Below are 18351 nucleotides of genomic sequence, written 5' to 3'. Positions count from 1 at the left end.
AGAAATTAAAATACATTGGGGCTTTACCCATTGCTCTGCAGCTATAGTGCCAGAACCAGCATCACTTCACAGCACTCCTTAAAATGGTGCAATAGATCAAAATGCAGATGCACTCACCTTCAAACCAGAGATGGGAGAACTGAGTCAAACAAGGGCAGACTTACTTTCTCAGACTCTAAGACTGGTCTGCACTTCTCAGTCTCAAAACTGCCACCTGCAGGACAGTAGCTAGAAAGTTAACACTCCCTCTGAAGAGTACCTGAGAAAGCTTTTCCAATAATCTCCTCTCTGTAGAGTTGAAAGGTGATCTTCCCTTCTAATTTGCAGACACATACAAATATGCCCAGAGGCTTGTATGATGGGCACAGCCTTATAAATATTAATATAAAACAAGCAGCTTCCCTCGGGCTGGATACACAGTACTGCAGAAGCCAATGACAAACCACAAAAAACATTTGTCTCTGTTTTTTTATTTATGTTTTTGAGAAAAAGGAGGAAAATATACACAGTGGGGTTTGAATTCATCACAGTGAATGAATGATGGTCCTATTCCGAAGCTCCTGAACATATTCCTTGGCATGGACATAGCTCGTCTTTGGCTGCTCAGGAGGAGGAGGGGGTCCTTCCACCAGCTTCACAAAGTAATGACAATAAACCTTCTCCATAATGCCATGGAAACCTCGGCCATGGTAGCGGATGCGTTTCAAGCACTGGCCTCGTCCAGAGGTGGATTCAGCTAAAAAGGGAAAGAGAAAAAGAGTTAACTTTAGAAGATGCTACCCAGAAGCAGCATGGCAGTCTTTATCTCAGCTTCACTAGAAAAGGAATAGGTACAGGAAATCAGAATTGAGACAAGGCATCTGTGTACCTGTGGCAAGGTTAGAAAATCTGCCCCATGATGGGTTACTCTCCTCCAGATTATAAGAACCTTCACTCATAAACTGAGTTAACTTAGCACAAAGCAAATACCAACATGCCACGAAGATCTTAATTTTTTGGTATTAAAGATGTATGCGCTTGTAACAAGAAATCATTCAAATATTTCTGAGTCACCCTTTCCTGCCCCTTGCTGTATTCTACACAACCTTCTCCAAAACCTTGACTGTTTTGGCCTGTGTTTGCATCCTTAGAACTTAGCACAGTGCCTAGCACACAGCAACTTAACAAATGCTTGTTGACCTAACAACAACCAGATCTAAAAGAATTGAATGCTGACTGGTGATTCACTGCAGGGTATGTTCATGAATGCTACTGTGAATGAACACTCAATTGTATTAACATATATTTACACAATGCCCTAAATTAGAAAACAAGATGTTAGAGCTGAAGGAGATATCTTAAGAAACATCTAGTTGAACCAACTCATTTAATATTAATAGATGGGAAAACTGAGGGCCATAATGACTTGGCAAGGGGACAAACTGAGATTATTATAAGCCAGGTCTCCTGACTCATGCCCAGTATGGTACTCTTTTTGTTCAATAAATATTTATTATGTACCTACTATGCCCCACTATACCACAATGCCTCCCACACACAATACTGCATACAGTTCAGAATTGTAAAATGCATGAATCTTTTAAACAGTGTATAATTTAATTCCATTAGTTCAATTTTCTGAAGAAGTCCAGTCACCCAAAATACTGCCCTCCTCCTAGTTCCTTTTCCAAGCTAACATACTCTATCATTTCTTTTTCAAAAGTAGGAGGGAGAGGAGATTCTCTCAAAGTATTCTTTAGAAGCTCCCTAACCACAACTACCTTGTGAGAAAGATTTTGGCAGTAGTATCTCCACTTTGCAAAAGAGAAGGCTAAGGAAGGGTCTGAGTATACTAATGAAGGAGTTCTGCCCTGCAAATCTGTTCAATCTCCTCCTGACCTCAAATTTCCTACTGGCTCTTTGAAAACTCGTTTAAAGGTTTTGGAAAGAAAGCTGCACTACACTGATTTTTATAAAACAGAGCACCAATGGGAACACTGGACTCAAGTGCAGCCTGGGAATCCAGTGTCAGAATCTGCACAATACTTACAAAAATGGTGGCTTTTTTCTACCCAGAAGTCATATTCTAACAAACTTCTGCATTCACCTGAAAACAGATGGATAAGTACCCTACTGCCATAAAAGCAGTTTAAATCCTTGTCTAGCTTCAAACTAAATGGCTGAACTACTTGTTAAAACAGGATGGGAGGTTTTGGTTTGGTTTTGCTTTTGGTTTGGTCTGGTTTTGGTTTTTTGGTGGTTTTTTGGGGGGGAGAAGGGGGAGTTGTTACTGGGGAATATCGGTGGGTGTAGGGGCGTGTGCATGTGCATGCCCACAGGTGCCCCCAAGTAGTGAAAGCTCAGAAGCAGTAATCTAATGACTCACATTTTACCCTAAAGTCATGAAACATCACCTGTAACCACGTGACACTTTAACAATCATTTTCTTATAACAAAATAGGCCTAATACTTTCAAAAGGAAGTTGCTTCAAAATACTAAACATGTTATTTGGCACATTAAAACAATAACATTATACACTAGAGATCTAAAAAAGTCATGAACTTTTACAATATTCTCATAACTGTTCTTCCCACCTCCAGTGTCACACCCGTCAATCCTGATGTTAGGGCCAGATTAATCTTCCTAACATAGTGACCATGCTCAAAAACCTTTCAATGCTTCTCAGGGTCTCAAGGATTAAGGTCAAACTACCACGTCTGATATTCAAAGCCCTCTATAATCTAGTTCCCAATCTTTTCCAATACCAAATACAACATGAATTCTATACTCCAGGCAAACTAGTTGCTTCATTGTTCTAGCACTGAAAAAAATACTCACTTCCACCTTTGCTTATGTTGTCCCCCTAATCAGAATATCCCCCTTCTTCCTGACAGCCTGTCCAAATCTTACTTGTCCCACAAGGTCCAGTTCCTGCACTCAAGCCTACTCTAACCACTTCAACCCACAGGGATGAACTCCTACAATCTTGCTCTGCATTATTCAATCTGGCAAACAATCATATGTGATCTTGTATTGTGATGCCTTATCTGTCCAAGTAAATTATAAATTCCCTGAAGGTAGGCAATATGTCATATATATGATATCTTTTGTCAAATATATGTCACATTTTGCCAGAGCCTAGCAGTTAAGATCCCTCAAAAAGGTGAGGAACTTACATGTTTTAGATCATTAACATGGATCTTAAAAATCACAATAAACAGAATTTCAAATACAAACTTCTCTTAACATTTTACCTTAATAGTTCACTTTCTTCATCACTTTCTGCCACAAAGTTAATCACTACAAAATTCACCATTTCTGATGCCATGAATCATTAAGACATGACATTTGATTTGTCCTTGTCCACTTGTTATGAGCTATTCCCAATGCCTTTGGTGATCATTATAAGTTTGGAAGAGAAATGAACTTTCTAAGTCTGTGGTCATGCAACACCAAATAGCAGTTTCAGACTGATGACAGCCATCTGAAGAAATTAGGTTATAATGAGAACATATGCTACCAAAAACTATTGCACTAGAAAATCTCTTTACTCTTGCTTGTAAGAAGAGCCTGAAATGGTTGCTACTGAAACAAAATGGCAGCAAAAAAATTTTTTAAATTACCAGTCTCCTACAATATAGTCATAAAAGATTCTATTTCATAGTATCACAAATCTAGAATTGGAAGGGACCTTAGAAGCCATCCAGTCCAATCACCTCATTTTGATGAAACTGGAGACCAGAAAGGCTAAATAGTTTGCCCATGGTCATTATATAAGAATATCTGCGCCTTTAAAAGAGTAAGGGATAGAACAGTCCTACAAGGTAAGTAAGTGTCTTGGTAAATAATACAATCTGCCTTGGGTTAGTCTCAGCTCCATTCTTTGTGGAATCAGACAGCCAATCGCTCAGTAAATGAAAGGCCTCAAAAACTGAAGCTACATAGTAACAGTTTAATTTGGATAGCACTTTGAGGATTTCAAAGTACTTTATATTCATTATCTCATTTGATTCTCAAGATAATTCTGTGAAGCAGGTAGTACAAGTATGTTTATTTCAGTTTGGCAGATGAAGAGGTGGAGTCCCCAATACAGTTAAGACTTTTCTTGCAGTTCCATGGTGTGTAGTACAGTTGACAAATTAAAATCAGAGGCATCTCAGGTAGAAAGTAGAAAGGAAATTTTATTGCGATCCCACCGGAAAGGGCAACTCAGGCACCAAGGGTCCTCTCAGTGTCAGAGCACGCTGGACACAGAAAATTCAGGTGTTTTTATAGGTCCCTAACCACAATTCCCCCTCCCAACCTCCTTCCTCTTGGCTTGAAGATGCAAGCTTTGTGGGTATAATCTGCATGAGATAAATCTACCCTGGTGACAATGGCAAAGAACAAATGGTATGGTTATTTTTGACAAGCAGGTGATGCACCATTCTTACATCTAAAGTGACAAATCTACCTCAGTGACAATGACAATGAACAAATGGTTTGGTTATCTGTGACAAGCAGAAGCCAGTTGTTTGTTACCTCACTTTCACATCTGTGGCAAACTAGCCTTTCTCACTACCCTTGCTTCTGCAATGGATGCCTTCCATCACCCTTACATCTGTGATGGATTTCCCCAAGCACCCTTACATTTGTCTCCCATCAGTCTTACACCTAACTGGTCTTTCTGACCAGGTCTTACACAGCTACATTGCACCCGGCTTTCCGGCTTTTCATCCGTTTCTCTTCCGGGAGCCCCTTGCCCTTAGGTAAATACACAGGATGTGAGCATCCTGTGTCTATTTTTATTCTCGGGGGATCCTATGGTTACTAACTTGTCTTCCCACAGTCACTAACTTGTCTTACAGAAAAACTTAAGTAGAAAGCTGAGGTTTAATTTCATGAGAGGCCTTACTGTCTTACTTATTGCCTACTTATTTAGTTTGTCCCTTTTTCTTATGAGAGGTCTTCGCTTATCTCACTCAATGGCTAGTACCGAGTGCTACCCAGATCTCCAGAATCTAAATCCTGGGCTCTTTCAATCTACCTTGATAACTGAGAATGAAGTACTTCTCCCAAGTGACTTGAGGGTTAAATATGGCCAAGAAAGCTATGGAATTGCCAAATGGTCCTTTCAGAGTTCTAGGTAAATACACTATTGCTTTATAAGCATAATTGACCTTCTTCCCTCACCTGAGATACAAAAATTAGGTTGGATCGTTCTGTTTATAATAAGCTCACTATTTACAGGAATTTACGATCACCTTGATTTTCATTAGGATTCAGTTACCACCAGCTAAGAAACACATCTTCCTATGGAACTGAATAAAATTATTTCAATCTGGTTTTGCATTCAGAGTCATAAAGCAGGAAAGGTCACTGAGGGGGTTTAAGAAAATTCTCTCACTCCTCATCCACCTCATCTCCTGCTGAGTTTCTGGGCATTCCCTAACATTATTTATTCATGCTGCTCCTATAGGAAACTGCTTATGATTAACTACCATGGCCCTGAAGTCATCTGAGTTGCCATTTTGATTTCCCTGTGCATGTGCCAGAATATAATTAGTAATACGGGAACCTGATTTAAAATAAGATGTTTCGATGGAAAGTCACAATTTAATTGAATTCCAGAAGTAGGTGTAGTTACCTCTATCAATTCCAGGTTAGGAGGAATCAGATTTCATTTCACCCAAAATAAACAGCTCCTTTAGGAAAGAGGTACTGAGACAAATAAATAGAATTTTAGATTATTTTCTCACTCTATTTCAGAAAAGTTCTAAAAAAGCTTCTAACTAATTTCCTCACGGTGGTTCAGTCTATTTTCATGTAGAGGGGGGCATACTTTTGAATTTTTTTTGAAGCTCCACTATTTTTTAATAAAAAGTCTTCTTACAGTATAATATAGCCTTGGCAGATTGAGAAGTTTTTGCTTAGGTATCAACATCTCTGTTTGATTACAAAACTGCTGAGGTCAGTGGTAATTGCTGCTGAAGTTAGGGGAAAACAACAGCTTCAACTACTTTACCTAAGAATGGTAGGGAGAGGCCCAGGGAAGCTTTGTAATAAATGTTGGACTCCTTAGAGGGAAAGAGCTTGCTGCAAAATATCCCTTACAATTATATAAGCACTTTATGGCTTTCAAAGCACTTTCACTTACATTATTTCATTTGATATCCATCAAGAAAACAAAATCAAGATGATGCCTGAATATCTGACCTCTCATCACAGCCTCCTACCTTCAGTTTATCCCCCCATCAATCTACCCTACATGCTGCTACCAAAGTACTATTATTAAAATATAGCTCTTATCAGATAACACACCCTAGCTCAAAATCCTTCCACTGATCTGCTTGATCTGCCAAATAAAAGTCTGCAGTATTAAGCCTTATATTTAAGACCCTTCACAATTTGAGGTCAATTTACTTTTCCAATTTTATCTCTCATATTTCTCTTACCATACAAAGATCACAGGATCATATTTTTAGAGCTGGAAGGGACCTTACAGGTCACTGAATGTAACCCCCTCATTTTACAGATGAAGAAACTGAGGACCAGAGAGATTAACTGGTTGGCCAGTGTCACACAGCTAGCAAGTGTCTCAGGCAAGATATGAACCCAAATCTTCCTGACTTCATGTCCAGTGCTCTATTCACTATAACATGCTGCTTCTTTATACCATAAATTCTATGTAAACTAAACAACTTACCCACTAAACATACCCAGCGGGGTTTCCTCCCTCTATGCTTTTGCACATGCTATTTCCTCCACCTGGAATATCATTCCTCACCATTTCCCATCCCCCAGTTACATCTGTCCAATTCCTACTCATCTTCTGAGATACTTTTTGAATGCCATCTTCTCCATAAAAACTTCCCTGTTCCTAAGTTCTTCCTCTAAATTTAGCACTTTGTCTTTAATTCAAGAAACATTTATCAAATAACTAGTATATAAAAGGCTCTAGAGACACAATGAAAAATGACAGTCCCTACCTTTTGCCTCAGGAAAATTTGAGGAAGTAAAGATCATTTTAAACCATGTAAGCAAAAGGAAGAAAGACAAGATCAGGAGAAATAACTGGTGGTCTAATTTGACTAAAACATAGAGAAATAGACGAAGAAGAAGAACACATAAAGAGCCAGACTGTGGAAGGTCTTTGAGGTCAGACTAATCAATCACCATCTATCATGTTGAAGCCTGTGCATTGAGGAGGATTATTTTGATAATTCTGTCAGAGATGGATTACAGAGACTGAAGTCAAGGAGGACAGTTAGGAGGCTATTATGATAGTCTAAGAAGGTGTAGTAAAAGCTGCCACTAGAGTTACTGCAGTGAGGAAAGGAAGGGAGGGGACATATGAGATATTATAAAGGTAGAATCAAGAGTACATGGCAACTGATCTTTCAGCTCAGATAACTGGTAGGATAGTGAGTTCCGTTAACAGAAACAGGGGAGTCAAGCAAAAGGTCAGATCTAAGGGAGAAGATGACTTCAGTTTTGGATATTTTGAATTTCAGGTACCAGTGAAAACATCTAGGTTTCTTATTACATATCTTCACATTATAACCTGTATTATATTTACTTATGCACATAGTTTATCTCCTCTACTAGACATTAAGTAAATGCCATGAGCACATACTTTCTTTGCGGCCTTATTTTTATCTCTATGTCTTTCATATATCAAGTGATCGATATACGTTTCTCAACTGAACAAAATGTCATGATTTGAGAGGAGAAATATAAACATGTACTGTCATTTGCTCATTCCAAACCATATTAATACTTAAAATAGAACAGATTTTACTATTCAAATAGTTAAGGGTATTATTAAGGTTGATACTTCTAACTGAAAGGATTAAAGATAAAAAGAACCTTTACTACTGATACTTTATTCTCACTATTGGCCTGAAAACAAATCATTTTAAAATCATCCCTGATGCTTTAAGTATCCTTTAAATTACATTACGGTGGACACTAGTTATATTAATGACCTTTGAATCAGTTTGGAGGCCTAAATCCTGTATGGTCTCCATTTATCTTCGTTGTAATACACAAGTACTTAAGGTCTTGAGTTTGGCTTTTTTGTTGATGTTCTGGTTTCTCAGGAATCAGTTTCCCCCCAGGCTCCGGCTTTCCCATGAGATACAGAAGACATGTACTACTTGTCCTAAGTTCATGCTTCCCTGCTTTCTTCAAATGCCCTATGCAAGACTGGCTAGGGAGGATTTTATCACAAAATACTGACAAAACCCTAAACTCTGGGTTACTGGCTCAGCAACATTCCTGTATCCTCTAGGAATTAGCTACAATGAAAAAAAAATTAGCAGGGTCACTACTTTTCCACCTAGTCCCCAAAGAGTATAAAACATTTCCTCTGAGGAGTAGAGGTGGCTTCTGAGTCACTTAATGTTTAGAACGCTGGTCCTTAATGCTATAAATATATTCCTGTTTTATTTCATTTGGTTTTTGTTGGGTTTTTTTTTATCATTAAGGTCTACCGTACTATTATCTATGTCTAAGGTCCAGGATGATACACTGCAACTAACTAAACTCAATGCTGATGGGACTGATCACCAACACTTGTTCTTTTTTCTTTAACTTGCAATAACCACTTTCTAAAACATTTTAATAAACTGTATTTCAACAGAATTGGTTTTCTTTGCAATCCTATACATTTTATGCATTGAAAAACATTATTTTGGAAAATCTGTAAGCTCCAACAGACTGCCTTAAGAGTTCCATGACATAAAAACGGTTAAGAAGCCCTGCTTTAAAAAAGAAGCAGACTAACTAAACTGGGCATGTCCTTTGACCAAATGAATCTAGGCCGTGCTGCAGATAGAGTGCTGAACCTGGGGTCAGGAAGATCTGAGTTCAAATCCTGCCTCAGAGACTCAGGCTGTATGATCCTGGGCAAGTCTCCTAACTGCTCTCAGCCTCAGTTTTCTCATCTGTAAAGTGAAGAAAACAACAGCACCTACCTCCCTAGGTTGTTGTGAAGACAAAACAAGATAACATGCAGAGTACTCTGCCAACCTTAACGCACTGTACACATGCTAGCTATTATTTTATCATCATGTATTCCAAAAGATCAGACAGAGGAAAAGAACACCTGAGCACAAAAATACAGCAGCAATTTTTGTTGTAGCAAAGAACTAGAAAAACAGTGGGTGCCCATATAACGAAACAAATTATAGTATGTAAATGTAAAGCAGTACTGTTGTGCTGTAATAACTGACAAGAGATGAATTCATAGACACCTGGGACTGACAGAGAATGAAATGAGCAAAACCAGGAGAAAATTTATACAATGGAAACAACTGGAAAGATACAAGGAGTATGATCAATGTAATGACCAACGATGATTCCAGGAGAACTCAATTACTCATGCCTACTGCCTCTTCACAGAGAGGTGACAGACTAGAGGTAAAGAAAGAAATGTGTATTTTTGGACATGGACAACATATGGATTTTTTCTTATTATGCTTGTTATAAAAAAGGCTTTTATTGGGGCGAACAGAAGAGTTAATAGGGGAAAGTGACTGGGGAGTGATAGTGATAGCAAAAAGAAAAGATGAAGAAAAAAGCATCAATCAATCAATCATTTAATAAATACAAGAGAGCAGAAGAAAGTTCAGAAGGGCAAGTCACCTAACACGACAAGAAGGGCAGGGTTTGAAAATAGTATATTATGTTTAATATGAATGTATATGTACAGCTTATAATAGATTGCATGCCATCTTGGGGAGGGATGGCTAAAGGGAGGGGGAGAAGATTTAGAATTCAAAATGTTACAGAAGTGAATGCTGAAAACTAAAAATTAATTAATTTTTTAAAGAATAGTATATTAAATAGGAAAAATGCCCCCCAAAAACCTCCAGTGTATATAGTGGTATATTAATATAAAATAGTATAATACATATAGTATAATATAGTAATATCAAAGTAGTATATAAAGTAATAATATAGTATGGTTTCATATGCAGTCCTCTTTTTTCTGTTCTTTATATGGCAAAATATTCATGTTTCTTGATATACATCAAGTACATAATAATAAAAAGGAAAAATTTTAAAACTACAACCAGCTAATCTAATTAACTTAAGTACCAGACCAGTGCTGATTATTTATCATAATTATTGGCTACAGGTTTCATGGCCTACATTACCTCAGTCATTAAAAGAACATAGAATTATATACTCTAATTATTAACGTTTGTGTCTGGCTAACATTGGCATCCTTCTAAGATTAACCATTAGCTACAATTTTCAGAGGCTACACTCAGTCTTAAGCTGCCAGACATGAAAGAATCTGATTAGAAAAGGCACTTGGAATCACTAATGTAAGCCATTTTTCAGTACTAAAAATATCAAATCCTTTACCTATGTACAAATTGGATCTGTACTCTACATTGTGGTCTCTCACTGCCATGTCTTGTGCTTCTAAGAGAACCTGTAACAAAGAAAAAAAAAAAGAGTTAATACTGGTGACCCTTAGTTAAAACAGAATGTAGTTTCTTGCTTCCTGTTATCTCTATAATAAGACCACTAATTAGGTACATCCACAGAACAGTCAGTTTTAGAAAAAGTATCTGAAATAATAACAGGGTAGGGGGGAAGGAATTTTCCTTCTTTAGACAAGATTTGCAAATGCAAGGAATATCAGCTATACTGCTTAAGTTTTCATAGGAAAAGGCAATCTATAAAGCAAAAGATAGCAGCAATTGTAAGCAGGACCCTAGAGTACTGACCATTATGTCTGTAAGTTAGGGACTTATCAGAAAGTTTAGCTCCACAACTTAAGAAGCCAAAAAGCTAAATAATGGCTTTAAATTATTTGACATTCTCCCTTTAAACTCTAGATCCAAAGCAGCCATTAGCAATAGTTTTCAAAAATTATATTTAAGAATTTTCTTAAAAGCCAAAAACCAAATAAGAACTCCATGGAGATTTTGAACTGAGAACTTTCTGAAGAACAAAAATTTCAAAGTAGGTCAAATGTGGTCATGTTTTACATGACATGGCACGATCGATCCTTTGCTCCTTTTAAACACACGTCTGTCTCACAATGTGATGCAGTGAAGTAAGTAAAGTCAAGAAAACAACATATACAACAAGGACAAAGGAAATGGAGACAACTACCACAAAACAATTCAAAGTGAATGTTGCGAAACTGCAAAGAACCAGCATGGCCCCAAAGAAGATCTGAGAAGATATACCTGCCTCACCCCTTTGCAGAGACAGGAGGCCCATGGATGAGGCGCAAAGCATACATTTGCACTTTTTTGATGTATTGATCAGTTTTGCTGATTTTTTTTCTCATCCTCTTTTTCCTTTTTTTTTAATTGAGAAAAATACTATGTGGGATGGCTCTTTGGAAGGAGGGGTGAGATGGATAATGGGAGAAATTCTGGTAATGTGAAAACAAAAGCCATCAATAAAAAACCTTTTTAATGCTACAATATCTTGTTACTCCTTGGTGTAGATAGTAGGTATTCAATAAATATTTAATTAATACTAGATGTATGTTCTATGAGGGCAGAAATTATTTTTTTTATCTTAATATTTCCCTCAAGATCTAACACAATATACTGCATCTAGTAAACACTTAATAAATTTTTACTGAATAAATAAATGAGTATAGAAGACAAATGATTTTTAAGTGACTTTTTAAGAGATTGTGCAGGGCAAAGCAGATGCAAAATCAAAAGAATGAGAACTAATTCTAGGTCATTAAATTAAAATTAAGCAAGTAGAACTTAATGCTGCAACCTGATGTCTCCAGAAGGCAAGGAGTAATACTCAGAAGAGTACTTTGCTTCTGTCAAGATGTTAGGAGACACCCTAAGCTAAGGCCCAGCAAGCAAGCTGTGTCCTGAGCTTGGCATAACAACAATCCTCTGCACTCACCCTCTGCAAGATCACATAATTATTGTATTGCTTTGACCAGCACCAAGTGTTCTCTTAGCTCAGACAGGCTCGGACAAGTTCTGGTCAAGAAGCCCTACTATGAATCAAACTTGTCACAGTTTCTGTTGCCCCTCATTGTCAGGGCTACAGTTCACTGCACAGCCATTGGAATAAGTGTTAAGACTTCCCCCCACTGCCTCAGGTGCCCTCATTCACGGCAAGTCCCCAGCACATGTGTCCTTACTTGCAAGTCATTTCCCTCACTTTGAAATTAAGCTTCTGTTTAATTTCTGACTCTCCTTTCTCTGTTCTGCTCAGCTGAGCTCTGGCCATTCACAAGTTGGAGGCCAGTTCAGTCTGGGTGACATTAATTGGTGTCAGAAGTGGGATTGGATGGAACCAGGGCAAGTAGAGTCTCCCATACCAGTAGCAGCAGACTAAGTACCACCAGAGACTTCTTCATAGTCCAACCCTGTCTTTCTGGTGAGTCCATTGCCCTTCTCCCTACTCCAATCACAAATTTCTGCCTTGGTTGAGCTCACCGTTCTCTGTGAGAAAAACTCCAGGGCCCCTCTGGTGACCCAGTCCATCTCAGATCATTTTGGTAAGGATATCCTTTCTTAAACTGCACACCTTTATTAATTGGCCTCTGTTGTTTTTAAACTGAATGTCTTGGTAACTATGTTCCTCTGCTGAACCAGTAAAAACAGAATTGTAATTGCATGCTTTGTTAGAACGGTTTGTTTTATCTGTTGTTATTTTGTCTGTGTTTGTGTCCTTATAAAATGTAAAATGTCTGTGTACATGTCCCAGGGAAGAACACTAGAAAAGATTAATGAACTTTCATACTTGAAACAACTGTCCCAATAAGTAGGACTAACTCCCACTTTAGGCTTTCTGGGGGAAATTTGGTAATAAGAAAAAAAAAATCAGATAATCAAAGTTTGTAGAACTGCTAAAAAAAATCTTAGCAAATTAAGAAGTTTGAAGAGTAATCATTTTAAGATTGTAGGAATGAACTCCTGAGAATCTGGGGTGATTCCAGGAACTCACTACTTTCTGAAATATCTTAGTAAGTTTTGGGGTACCACTCTGTAGAATTTATTTTAAGGAAAAATAAAGATTAAATTTTATAAAAGTTAGTTTTTATAAAAGCAGCTAGTTTGGAAGTAATCCCAGAGTGAAAAAAGAAAAATAAAATAGTTTAAATAAATAAAATAGGTAAATAAATAAAATAGGTAAAATAAATAAAATAGGTAAAAGGTTTGCATCTTATAGCTACCTTTTGTTAATCTGTCCTTGATCATCTCAGATCAGGTCCCCAAATAAAGGTGTTGAAAAAAATAGGGAAAGGTGAATTATGTTTCAGTTGCAGAAATTTATTAGCTGTGTAATCTTAAGCAAGTTATCTTATTTCTGTTTACTCCAGTTTCCTAATCTGTAAAGAGAAAAATAGTAATGGTACCCACCTCCCAGGGTTGTTGTGAGATCAAAGTAATATGATGATTGTAAAGTGCTTAACACAGTGACTGGCACATGCTAAGCACTATATTATTACTTGTTCAACTGAATGTAATTGTTCCATACCTGTTAACTCTAAAGTGAGTTTAAAATGCCAATTTAATAAGATTAATGATTTTTATACAGAAGGATTTGGAAATGCAATCAATTGAATTAATGTCATCTGAAGTTTTGTTTCATGTTTTAAATACATGGTACTGTTTATGTTATTATTGTATTTCTAAATTCTCTTATATTGTGAAATTTGAGAGACCATTGTAACAAAAATGCTGTTACACAAAGCAACTTTTTAATGTGGATGTTGTTACACATGAATTGGGTTTTTAAAAGGACACAACAGAAAATAGATATTTGAAAACTGTTAAATATTTAATGAGGTATATTTTGTTATAAAAATGATAAAACAAATAATAAGAAGAAGTTTACTATAATAGCAAATTTTTGTTTGAAAATCTTGGCTATTATGAAAGCATATAGGATGATTTAAAGATGTAGTTTCAACATATTAATGATGAGTCAACTATGACATATTTGCTATATGTCTGAAGCCCCAGAATATGGCTAGTTTTAATTTATAAGTAAAGGATAAATGAAATGTTAACTGTTAGGGAAGCATCAGGAAAGATATTCAAGCCCTAAGTCGTGGTTAGTGAAATTTTGCTATTTAAGGTAAAAATTCCTGGGACAGTAATTTACTATTGTTTTGAGCTTTGATTACAGGGACTATTGTCTGAATTGTCATGAAGCCAACAGGAGAAAATGGCATGTGCTGCAGTCTGGGAACTCCTAAAGGCAGATATCTGCGCCCAGGAAAAGTTTTGGGGATGACTTTCGCATAGCCCAAGGAAGAATCCTCCTGACTCTATTTCCCCATTGTGCTACTTCCTTTCTGAAAAGGACATTTCCCCGCCTGGTTAATCCTAAGCTTTGTTTTTAACAGCCTGTGACTACATGATTGGCTGTCAGATGTGACTCATTGCTGGAATCAAACAGCTAAGGGAGCTTTTCCTCCCATTATGATATATGATGTTGTTATAACTATGTCCCTCTTTTTCCTTTTATAGCAAATTTCTATAATCAAGAAGTTTTGTAAGTATGACACTAACTCTATTAAATAACATACTGGAATATCTCTGAGTTACTATAATAGGATGCAAACATGAACATCTTACAATTTCAACTTGTAGTCAAATTATAATATAGAGATGATGTCCCTCGAAGGGGGAAATGATTAGACAAAGTAATAAGACAAAGATGTAATGCAAAAGTTTTCTAATTAAATGGAACAGTAAATTTTGAAAAAGCAACAGGATCAGACCATTTTCTCTAAGAACTATATACATATGTATATGATTGGCTTCCAAATTTATCTATCATGGAAATTCAGGCTTTGAGTATGTTTTCATAATAAGTTCTCAAAATTGGATTAAAGATTTTACACATAAATTGTGTTGATAACGATAAGGAAAATGAAATTATTTTCCCATTTTTAAAGTGTCTGATAATTTTAAAAGGCAGAAGAATTCAGTTTACAGTTGGATCCTCATGAATTTTTAAAAGATTCTTGTATCAGGTACAGGATTTAGATAGGGATAGTAACAGCAAATGGTACATAAACTGAAATTCTCTGAAGTTTCAAAATTGGAGAACCACACTTAAGTGACTGTACTAAGTTATACTAAGAATTATCTAGGAACCTCTAGATTTGGAACCAGAGCCCCTTTTAGAGGTATCCTGAGAATAAAACCTATTGTCCAAGAAAAACTATTTAGGGACCAGATGACTACATGAGACATCTAGAACTCAAAATGTGCTGGTTAAATGGATATTGAGAATGGTCACTAGAATACAGGGGGACTTGAGTTTAGTTAATATTGGTGATAACTATTGTACTGCTTTGATCTTTTGTTTCAAGATATTTATGTTTTAAGTTTTCTTGGTTACCTCGGTGACATGTAAATCTCCCTTCTCAAAACTAGTCCATTATGAGCCCTTGACATTAATGTGACCTGACAATTAATTATGATTATGAATTTATGAAAAACTTTATTGCATTGCTTGAACCTAGCCCTGTGGCGCTCAGCAACTGGATCATCTCTATGTGTTGTTGTAACAACATGGCTTGCTGCTACTGTGGCTGTGAGAGACCAACAACACCAGCACACAGGAGGGTTGCCAGCACAGGTTCTTTGATCTGCTTTTTTAAGGAAAGTAACTTCAAGGGGTTAACAATCTCATTTTAATCAAACATACATATATCATTCACTTAGTTCAGGGGGAAAAGCCAGCACCCTGAACTTCAGAGCAAATACAAACAGAAAATATCAACCGATCAAATAACACCAGTAGACAGGCTTCCAGCTTTCTGTCCAACATCTCGGTACAGAGTTACCAGGGAAGCACCAACATCTGGGTTTTCAAGCCAAGGGGCTCTTAACAATGGGTTCCCAGAATCTCCTTTGGTCAAATCACATTACTCTTCTAGTGAGTGAAGCCCCAAACAAAAGGCTAACCTCTGAGTTTATATACCCTGTTCAGGGCCCTGAGGGCTCAGAACCTACTTAGCAAAAAGGTATGGGGGCTTAGGGCCTCACACCTAGTTAGCAAAAGGTGTGGGCCTGGGGCTTCACACCTAGCAAGACTTAATCAAAGGCTTTTAATTACTTCAGTACTCCAAAAGGGAAAACAGTTAAAAAAAAAAAGTCCCACCCTACTTACCAATACAGTTATTCAGACACTTTTAACTAAGGACCAGAAACTCAGATACAAAGACTGATGCAAAGAGTTTTCTTATCTGAAAACTGGCCCCATACTGATCAATCAATTATTGTTTCTAAGGGCCCCTACCAGGTCCCTCTGACTACTCCCACAGTTGCCAAAGTTGTGCGAGTGGACTCCTGGATCATCTGAAGAAAGCCCCTGCTCCTGAGCAGATGGCAGAACCTTCCAGGGACCTCAAGGTTTGTCTGGTACGGACTCAGAAGCAGCTGACGTTCAGATGAGATAGCTGTCCCAAGATTTCGGGTAAGGGCTGAGTATACTGTCCTAGTTCTTTCTCTTCTTCATTTTTGTCATGTGCCAAACCACCAAGGCCCCAGCTTGAGGGTTGGTTGGCATTTTCTTCTTCTACATTCTTGCCCTGCCCCCTTCTCTGCTTTCATGCAAACAATGGCTTGTAATGATACCTGGGAAACACTTCCCCAATAGGTCCCCTCAAGGAACTGACCTCTATGGATAAAAATGCCAGTACTGAGCCAACCGGTCTTTTGTGGCATCATGGCTTATACATGCCTCTCCTTAATTGGCCAGAAGGGTAGGGATTCTTTCAGACCCCCTCCTTTTGGCCAAAAGGGGGAAACGTCAAGATATTAGGAGACACCCTTTTTTCCAAAGCAAGGGCTTGGCAGAACAACAATCCTTGGTACTCACCCACCGCAAAATTACATAACTATTGTATTGCTTTGACCAGCACCAAGTGTTCTCTGAGCTCAGACAGTTCGGACAAGTTCTGGTCACACAGCTCTGCTATGAATCAAATTTGTCACATTGTTGCTATTAGCCCTCACTGTCAGGGCTATAGCTCACTGCACAACCATTGGTATAAATATTAAGATCTCCCCACACTGTTCAACAGGGCTGGGCCCCATCACATGTGTCTTTGCTTGCAAGCCATTTTCCTCACTTTGACATTAAACCTGTTAGATTCCTTACTTTCCTGTCTCTAGCCTGCACGGTTTGGCTCCGGCCATTCACAGGTTAGATGCCCATTCAGTCTGGTTGACACTTCACAGGAAATAGTATGCCAAAGATAACTCAACAGAATTAAAGCTTCCATCAAAGCAGCTAGCTCTTCACTGAGGAATTTATAAAACCTGTACCTGTAGAGAATGTGTCAGTTGAAAACAAGGATTCTAGCTCCCTCTGATGATTATTGGCATAAAGAAAAGTCAATAAGAAATATAAAGAAGGTATATACAGAAAAATGTACAATACACACAGCATAAAAAATATTCTTAATTCCCACAGCTACCAAACTCAATACCAATTCAGTGTTCCTTAAAGCACCAATGGCAAGAAACTTAGGGACCTTAGGACTCAGTAACATTGATATTTAGAGTTATAGAAATGAAAATGAAAAAACTCCACCAAATTTACCTCTTTGATTATTTTTGCCCCCTTCTTGTCACTGAATTCCATTTGCGCCAGGGCCTGGTCAATGGACATTCCTCTTATCTGGAATTATGAAGTGGCAAAGAAAACAAAAAGCATAGTTAGAAAAGGTAATCATCCCTTCCACCATCACTGATTTCCAAATTCTAATAACTATCCCTGACCAGCAGTCTAGTCAATCATTCAACAACTGTTTATTAAGTGCCTCCTCTGTGCCTATGATCTCCAGAAAAAACCAGTATGGCCCCAAAGAAGAGATATGAGAAGACACTCCCACTTCATTCTTTCAGCAAAATTGAACCCATAAAAGGAAGCTGAAAAGGGGTTGGGGGCCTCCATTTTGGATAGGCCCAGGCTGGCCATGCTTTTCCTGTGTTTCTACCTCTCTGAATTTCTTTCTCCACCATGACTCAAAAGCCTTCTCACCCTGGAAGATCACCTCACCCCTGTAGTCCCTTCTGTGATTGGCTAATTCCTCCCAGAACCTCCATTTTAAGGTAAGTGTCCAAGGTAGCTAGGTTCACTCCTTTTCCACCTTCTCTCCTAATCCCAACTTTTCAGTTTCCTTTTATATACCATCTTACTCCAAGAGAATGTAAGCTCCTTGAGGGTAGGAATTGTTTTTCTTTTTCCTTTTAATTATACCCTCAGCACTGATACAGTTTCTGGCACATAAGTACTTAATATGCTATCTTAATTTAAAATTTCTCTTCTTACCTAGATCACTATAAGGGCCTCCTACCCAGGCTGCCTACCTCGAGTTTCTCCCCTTTCTAATCCTTCAGCAAACTATCTAA

At 37.7% G+C, this 18351-nt stretch overlaps 1 protein-coding gene across 1 annotated transcript in view; it reads right to left on the bottom strand.

The window, feature by feature from the left end:
• Positions 1-450: 450 nt before the first annotated feature.
• The window catches only part of MRPL22 (mitochondrial ribosomal protein L22), a 45372-nt gene continuing 27471 nt past the window's right edge, over positions 451-18351 (bottom strand). Inside the window, exons 5-7 of the mRNA XM_036751404.1 lie at positions 17540-17617; positions 10337-10406; positions 451-736 (exon numbers count right to left, since the gene is read on the bottom strand). Of these exons, the coding sequence (XP_036607299.1) occupies positions 525-736; positions 10337-10406; positions 17540-17617 (360 nt within the window). The 3' untranslated portion in view covers positions 451-524. The remainder of the gene's footprint in view (positions 737-10336; positions 10407-17539; positions 17618-18351) is intronic.

This window comes from Trichosurus vulpecula, chromosome 3, assembly GCF_011100635.1.
Source record: "Trichosurus vulpecula isolate mTriVul1 chromosome 3, mTriVul1.pri, whole genome shotgun sequence".
Lineage (NCBI taxonomy): Eukaryota > Metazoa > Chordata > Mammalia > Diprotodontia > Phalangeridae > Trichosurus > Trichosurus vulpecula.
The sequence above is the reverse complement of the archived record's forward strand: the minus strand, read 5'-3'. Positions and strand labels throughout refer to the sequence as shown.